At 43.4% G+C, this 8,765-nt stretch overlaps 1 protein-coding gene across 1 annotated transcript in view; it reads left to right on the top strand.

The window, feature by feature from the left end:
* The first annotated feature begins 2,804 nt into the window (after positions 1-2,804).
* DPYS (dihydropyrimidinase) overlaps positions 2,805-8,765 on the top strand; it is a 67,205-nt gene continuing 61,244 nt past the window's right edge. The window contains exon 1 of the mRNA XM_063131032.1: positions 2,805-3,206. Coding sequence (XP_062987102.1) covers positions 2,958-3,206 — 249 coding nt within the window. The 5' untranslated portion in view covers positions 2,805-2,957. The remainder of the gene's footprint in view (positions 3,207-8,765) is intronic.

The raw sequence follows: 8,765 nt of genomic DNA, 5'->3' as shown, positions 1-8,765 counted from the left end.
TCCCCAACCCACCCTGCCACCATCAATCCCCACAGGCAACATGGCAGCTTTTCTGTCTTCTCTGCACCAAGAAGAAAACATCTGTTTCTGCTCCAGAATTATTTCAGAGACACAGCTCGAGGAAAAGAAAAAAGATAAACCTCCATCTAGTGGAGTTAGATATCTATTCACATTAACATCAATCTTGCATCAGTTGGACTGGCTATATATCTGTCTCCATGTTCTCTTTAAAATGTAGGTATTAACCTTAAAGGGTGCAATCCTATGCATGTTTAGACAGAAAAGGTCTGTCTAATGTCACATTGAGACTTTGTGGCTAAGGAATGAAGATTTGAACTTATGCTTTCCCAGCTCACTATTAGTTACTACACTGACTTGCTGATGTGGGATGCGATGATAGCTAAGCTTACAGCTGGGAAGGCACTAGAAACAAAATGAGCACTTCTACCGGCTATTGGGCGGTATAAAAATGCAATAAATAAATAAATGAATGAATTGGATAAATTTTCATGGCTCAGAATGTGGTAAGTCACAGCCTAAAGAAAAGTATGTATGGATTTAACCAAACCATTTCTTAGCCACCTGTCAAGGCCGTAGTTTTCCCAGGACGGCTTAGAGTATAAAAACAATATAAATATATTAAAACATATTAAGTATAAACAATTTTAAATAAAAAAATGTTTCAATTAAATACTATTTCAAATGACTGTCAGCAGCAAATAGCATATGAGTGTTGTTTTTTTAAGTTTTTTATTAACTCAAATTAAAATACATCAACTTCACATTAACACAATCAATCAAAAAGAAAGAAAAAATATTACATAAATTTGCTCAACTGTTAACATTTGTAATTTTCAATATTCATAATCAAACAATACAATACAATACAATTGCTCCCCTTCACCCTTTGGGATCTATTCCTGCTTCCAAAATCTCATTACTTCTTCTGGTGGTGGTTTTCCACTTCCCTTAGAGAACACATATACCAGGAACTGTTTCCAAATTCCCTCAAATTCATTCGTATTTGTTATGCCTCTTCTTACTTTTATATTACATGTCAATTTATCATTAATGGCAATATCCCAAATTTCCTTATACCATTCTTCAATACGATAATCTCCTTGGACCTTCCAGTTCCTAGATATAATTAATCTCGCTGCTGTCAGCAAATTTGTTATCAATTCTTTAATTTCCTTATTACACTTTAAATCTCCATATAATGATAGTAATGCCACACTAGGTGTCTCTTCAATCTCCATTCCAACAATTTCTTTTATCTCATTAAACACCATTTTCCACAATTTTTGCACATATTCGCATTCCCACCACATATGTAAATACGTTCCTTTTTCCCCTCAACCTCTCCAACAATTTACTGAATACAGCTTATTTATTTTATTTAATCTCACTAGGGTTAGATACCACCTCCATATAATTTTATAATAATTTTCTTTAATTCTCACCGACATATTTCTCAACACTCTTTGTCTCCATATTCCCTCCCAACTCTGTTGCCCTATCTGTACCATCAAATTTGTTTCCCAAACCATCTTTCCCATATTCTCTATCTCCCCCTTCCCAACTAATATTCTATATATTCCACTCGTTAAACCTTTTATCCCTTTATTTTCTCCCTTTTCCTTTTCTTTTTTTACAATCAGCTCCTCAAATTGTGTCAATTGTCTGCATTCACCATTATCTCTTAACCATTTCTTCGTCCATTGTTCCAATTGCCAATAATTTAACCAGGTTAAGTTCTTCCCCTTTAACACCTCTTCAAATTTTTCACAAGTGTTCATCTCGCTTAACCAATTTTTTAATCTCATTCTATTTTCCTCTATTAAAATTTTACTCAAGCTATCCTTTAAATTTCCTGGGAAATTCCTTAACATTATCACAGGTGTTAATGGAGATATACTCGAGAGTAACTCCTTTTTATACATTCACCATATTTCCCAGTGAAACCTTAAAAGAGGGTTTCCTATTTCTTCCCCCATTTTTTATTGCCTTCTTTAAAAAATATATTTTCCAAATTCCAATCTTTTTCCATTCTTGTTTTATCCTCCATCCAACGCAAATCTCCTACTCTATCATGCCTTCTGCTACATGTCTTAACCTATTGGCTACATAATATAATTTTATATTTGGGAGTCCCAATCCTTCTTTCTTTTGTGCTAACTACCATCTATTTTTGTTTATTCTCGCTTTCCTATCCCCATTACTATAATTATTTATAATATTTTGCCAACTTTTTATCTCTGTTTCTGATATACTTATTGGTAACATTCTAAAAATAAAATTGATTTTTGGTAATATTTTCATTTTTACTAATGCTATTCTTCCGAACCATGATAAATTCAACCTTTTATGTGAGTGTTGTTTTTAACCCAATAGGTTTCACTCAAGAGAAGGTGATTGCTCAGTAGGTACAGATCAAATGCTTGCTCTGTGTAAAATATACTGCACCCAGACTGCTTTCCAGCTCAATGCAATGAAAGCCCGTAGACACCAAATAGTACCTTGCCCGTAGACAAGATACTATTAGCAAAAAAAGCTATGGATTTCCTATACGTAAACATAAGTTATGTTTGGGGAGCTATTCAGAGAGAAAATAGGAATGCTACTGTACTGCTGAGAAGGTAATTTACTTTCCAGGTATTGTATTCTTCCCCAAACTCCTATTGGAATAATAATACAGCCCATGTCGCAGGAAAGATACTACCAGAGTGGAAAAGCAGCTGATTTCAGAAGGATGGGATGGGTTATGGAGTCACTTAAAAAAAAAAGCCAGCGGGGGGGTGGGTGGAAATGGTTAACCGCTTGAACTCGCCGCTTCCAGTAGGCAATGTTACACGTGACTGGGAGGGAGCCTTAAAAGTGCTGACACCGCGGTGCCGAAAACTCAGCCTGGGTTTCCAGAAACTTTTAGGGTTGAGGTGAGGGAGAAAGCGGCCGCCATGCAGAAGATTTTGATCAGAGGTGGGCGAGTGGTCAACGATGACTTCTCGCAAGTGGCCGATGTGTACGTAGAGGATGGGGTCGTGCAAGCGGTGGGGCCGCATCTCCAGCCCTCATCCCTCGCCGCGGTCCAGGTGATCGACGCCTCCAACCTGTTGGTTCTGCCCGGAGGGATTGATACTCACACACACATGCAGTTCCCTTTCATGGGGACGCAGTCCAAAGATGACTTCTATCAAGGCACTAAGGTAACTCTGTGGGGTCTTTGGGGCTGTTCCCCTCCCTCCCTCCCTCCACCGCTGCCGGGACCCAGCACCTTCGGAAGGTCCGCTGGCACGGAGAGATGACCAACCGTGGGTGCTGCTGCTGAGAGGTGGGGTGCTTCGGAGGGCGGACCTTCCTACTTCAGGACCGTGCAAAACAATAGCAATACTTCTCTCTCCCATCCAGTTTAGGCGGCGGCGGCGGCTTGTTTCCAAAGTGGTGTTTCCAAAGAACTACTGCCCAAACTCCCGCCAATTCCTGGAAAATGCACGCAGGCACAAAGGCGGGAGTGGGGGAGAGGCAGCCTCCTTATGGTCTTGCGAAATGGTTTGTGAACTGCCCAGAGAGCTTCTGCTACGTGGCGCTATAAAAACGTAATAAAAATGGAATTTTATGAAACAGGCAAATGCTCTCTCTCAAAAATAACACACACACACACACAAATGGCAGCATACATTTTGTTGCCTCGCTTGCCCTTTCCCTCATGTATCTGCAGCAGTGGCAGCAAGCGTTGGGCCTACAGAGCTGACTGCAAGAGGGGCCTCAGGTGAGCAAGAAGCCGAAGTGGCTGTCCCTGCCTCTGAGCGCTCACTCAGTCGCTCTCTCGCTGTCTGAAGCCTAATCTACACCAAGCAGGATACTGCACTATGAAAGCAGTATATAAAAGGCAGGAGCCACACCAAGCAGGATGTAGCGGTATGAAAGCAGTATATGGTATGTGTCAATGGGCCCCAGCAGTTGTCAATGCACTTCAAAACCGCTATAAAGCAGCAGTGTGGCTCCTGCTTTTTATATACCTCTTTCATAGTGCAATATTCTGCTCGGTGTAGATTAGGTCTGGGTGGCAGAGCAAGAATGAATTGGGCCCAGAGAGAGCGAGGTGGCCGCGGCTGCGCCTTGCAGGCCCTCTCCATCTGGGCAGAGTGGCATTAGGGACTGGGCCAAGTGAGCCCCAGCCTCCCCGAAGGTGATGGCGGTGCCGGAGAGAGGGCGACCGGGAATTGAATTCCAGAGTAAGTGGGGCCTTTAGTTAGAAGTAAAAAAGTGAGGAGCAGCCACTAATGTCAGCAGTTTCTCATCTGCTTACCCCACCCCACCCCACCATTCGCTCTAGGGGGTGAGGAAGTAAAGATTGGGCTCATAGTGCTGCCCAGGAAGCAGTGGCTCTGGCTACTACATGCCATTCTCTGTCCTTCTTTGACAACAGAGAAGGTAGGATTGGGCCCAGGGAGGGCTGCCCAGAGAGAGAGTGCAAGCAGAAAGAAGGAACTGCTGCCTCTCCCCACTTTCTTCTTCCCTGTCCTCGTAGTAAGGAAGATTTGGCCCATGGTCATCATCTCTGCCTCTCTCTCTGTGTCTGCCAAAGAGAAAGGGTATAAGTGCCAGGAGCAGCTGTCTCACCCTCTTGGTTGCTGGCCTATGGCTGCAATCTCTAAGGCACGATTCTCACTGTCCAAAGATAGAGAAAAGCCAGGCAGGTATTCATTTTCCCTCCCAATTGCAAGCAGCAACTGCTACTCTTACCAGTTGCTTACCTGCCCTCTCCCTCTGGATAGCTCTACCTGCTTGCTCTTCGTTTCTCTTTTGTGTGCATGGCCGGGAGGAGTGAACAAAGCCAAGGGAGCCCCTGGAGCAATCACTACCACCAATTATTCATTCATAACCCCAATTTTGATTGAGTCCACCATGTTCTAGGAGGAGGATTAAAACTTCCTACTGTGGGGCACTGGGTGGATGAGGAAACAAGAGGGGTGTGTGTGGCGTTACACCCCACAAGTCAGTTCCCAAAGGTATGTCTGCAGTTTGTAAGTCTGTGGTTTTTAGAATGTTGGCCTGAGTGGGCGGAGTTAGAATGTCTTGGGAGGGGGGAGGAGTGATATATAAGGGAATGACTGAGGGGATTGTGAGTTCTTGTTCTTGTTCTTTTCAGAGGTTCTTTTGGAGAGAACCTTTTCAGGGAGACTTGTTAGGTACTCTAAGAGTCTGTAGTGCTCTCTGTGTTTATGGTACTTAAGTTCTGGGAAATATGAGGGTCAATGAAGAGAGTGGTGTCTTTAGGGTGTGGTGTGCACGTAGTGGAAGTATATTAATCAATACTGATAATAAAGAAAGTTCAAGAGTGATTGTGTGAGAAAAAGGAAAGCGCGAATGTGAGAGTGACCGGATTGTATGAAAGGTTTCAAAAAGGTTTTTAAATGTTGTTATTTGAAACAAAGCTTATGAACTTTTAAAAATAAATTTTGTTTTGTTTTTAAACTACCACAAAAATCCCACGTGTCTGTTTGGCATTTATCATCTTAAGTTTACACATTTAACACCCACTCTGACAATTATTCACCTAAGCAGATATAACTCACAGCGCATTATTATATATATTAAAATCCTTCTCCATTTTAAACCCCTTTCTCCACATAGTTTGGAGAAAGGTGGGCTTTATCCCTTGCCTCAGGCGTATCAAGCGGTGGTGCTTGGCTTGAGCAGGGAGTAGCCTCAGCCGGGTCTGGTGTTCAGAGCCTGTGTCGCCCCATAAGAAGTGGTGGTAGTGGTAAGGTCTGGTGTTCAGAGCCTGTGTCGTGGCAGGGGGAACCCTCCATTGATGCCAAATGGAGACTTTCACATGCGACCCTGCAGGGGCAGGATGTAGGGAATGAAAATTTCAGGAAGCAAACTGTGGGGACAAAGGTTTAGTCCTCCCTTCTCAGAGCATGGTGATCCTAATCTAAATCATGGCCATGTGTGCTTACACTAGATGTAAACAAAAGACAAACCTCAGTTACACGATTAGTGTAGCATGTAGTTTGGCCTCCAGTGGCACAGCAGGGACAACTGCGAAATGATAACATCCACCTATGTCACTTGGCTTTGGTCTCATTTATCCACTTAATATCTTCCTTTGAGCAGCCAATGCTTGTCTTCTAACCCAAGCTTTCTGTTCCTCATCTACATTACAAATAACTGAGATGTGTTGCAATGCCAACATTCTGAAAGATCAGTTCTCATGCATTTGTAAGACATGACACACATCTTCCCATAATTCAGCTTTCAACAACCTGGTGTATTCCAGATTTGTTGGAGTACAACACCCATCATCCCCAGCAGCACAGCTAATGTCCTGCTGATTTGGGTGATGGGAACTGTAGTCCAACACATCTGGTGGGCATCAGGTTAGGAAAGGCTGCATGATTTAACAACTATTGACCAAGTCCAATGAAACATATCTTGCTAATTCTTTAATTCATTGTTGGCATGTTAAATGGTAACACATAAAACTGTGTTAATATTTAACACACCAACTGCACATTAGGTTGCAAAACACTTCAGATCCTGCAAACGGCATTTTTCCCATGTCCAGCAACAACATAATATCCAGCATTGAAGAAAATTCCAAGCCAGCTGAGTACTTTGTGATGTTTGTTATAAAGCAGGTAACATTCTACTGTTACTTTTGGATTTTTCCCCCCGAATGGAGCAATATGGTTCCCTACAATGTTTTGTTCCCTGAAGACAAGTACTCTACTGACAAAAATGGTTTGTTTTTTTTTCAAGTTTTGAGTTATAATCCATAACCTCAAAGCTTCCAGAAATGGCTCATACAATCTCTTGGGTAAATTGCTCATACGTTGCTTGCAGTGCTTCAGTGATGAAATTCTGTGCATGCAGCGCACCAATAACTGCCTAAGAAAGCTAATGTAGCCTGCTTGGACAATCCATTTTAGCTTGGCACAAACCTTGAGCTATGTTAAACGGATTATCAAGATTCCCTTTCTCTCCTTATGTGTCTTTTTGTCTCTCCTCTTCTCCATTTCACTCTCCTCCCTAATAAACATCCCCCACCTCACCCCCTAGTGTGGCAATAATGCTTGGTGGGGGGCGGAGGCTCTATTGGCACCAATATAAACTCTTCTTTTTTCTTCCGCCTAAGTTTAACTGATATTGTTAAACTTCTATTTTCAATGGGATGGCAGCTTGTAGAGTCAGGGCGGGGAGAGTTAAACCTCCCATCCCCACATAGCAGTTGCTCCCTTAACTGGTCTGTGCAGGTGAGTTGGGGGTTTTTCAGTTGGGGAGCCAGTGGTTAACCCTTGCCTCACCTGCTGTGCACCACTACCCAATCCCCCTATTCATCAGTTAGGCTTTAAACAAATCCATTTGGTGCCAGTGGAACAGGGCTGCAAAACCTCAGACACAAAGTCCAAAATTGGCCTTCCTGGAGTCCCAATCTGGCATTTTGGCGTTCCCAGAGGGCCATACCCTATTTTCCCAACCATCAATCATTTGGTTGTTTCCCAGCTTTGTGTCCCGTCCCCCCATCCTAAAAGGCTGAAATGCCATTACTAAGGCTTTGTTCCTAGCTTTAAGCTAAAATATGCTGGTGCTTTTGGAATTTCCCCCTTTGACTTCAGCCCTGCTCATCACAGCTCCCAAGAGCTTTTCTGAAAGAGATTCCAACACCCCTGCAATGGAAGGTTGGCACCAGAGGGCAAGGAGGGCACGCCCTGGGGACTGTGGGCTGGCAGGTCCCCATCCTTATTCTAATATTTTAAAAACCGTTATCCAGTTTAGTGTTGCATTTTATTTTTGTTACTGACAGGCACTCCCTTCTAATTACTGCGTGATGGACAGGAATTAAACAGCTGCAGCTTTTTCTGCCCCCCCACCCCACAAATTCCTAATTGAAAGCTGGTCCGGAACATGTTGGTCATCACTTCCTGAAAGTGTCCAATACTTTCTCTCTACCCCAGCCCTGACACTGGTCAGCGTAAGGGTTCACCAGAGTTCAAAAGATGATGTACTTAGGAATAGAAATCCAGTCCATATAAGTGAAAAGTTACAACTACGTTTTATTGATTACAAATATAATGCATTTCACCACCACCTCAAGGCTGCCACTCAATGCAATTTAATTGCCGACAAGGCCCCAATTACAATGGGATATAATTACTAAATGATGAAGACTCACTACAACCTAACATTACACCTTCAGCAAAGGGAATAGCCAGCCTTCCCATGAGACAGGGTGAATCTCTCCCCTCCTCAATGGCAAATCTTGAAAGGTGGTGCATCAAAGTGGGGCATAGAATGAGTAGCTGCCCTGTAGAACCCAGCTGATCACTCCCCTGCTATAGCAAATGCTGCACCAGGAAAGCAGCCATTGCGGCTCTCTGGAGCAGTTGCCACATGGCTGCCCTGTGCCGTTTTTTTAGTAGGTCATTGGCAGGCAGCTCAGCATGGCTCTCCACAGTGCCCACCCAACCCAAATGCCTCACTCTGAGGGTTCCTTCCTGCAGGAGAAGGCTATCAAGGGCTACTAACCCTGATGGCTATGTGCTACCTCCAGTATCTGAGGCAGTAAGCCTATATGCACCAATTGCTGGGGAACATGGGTGGAAGGGTGCTGTTGCACCATGTCCTGCTTTGTTGGTCCCTGTTTGACAGCTGGTTGGCCACTGTGAACAGAGTGTTGGACTAGAAGGACCCTCGGTCTGATCCAACATAGCACTTCTTATGTTCTTATAGTGGAGAGGTGATCCTGGAGATTGACT

This window comes from Elgaria multicarinata, chromosome 7 (assembly GCF_023053635.1).
Source record: "Elgaria multicarinata webbii isolate HBS135686 ecotype San Diego chromosome 7, rElgMul1.1.pri, whole genome shotgun sequence".
Lineage (NCBI taxonomy): Eukaryota > Metazoa > Chordata > Lepidosauria > Squamata > Anguidae > Elgaria > Elgaria multicarinata.
Note: the sequence above shows the minus strand (reverse complement) of the source record. Positions and strands in the feature narration are given on the sequence as shown.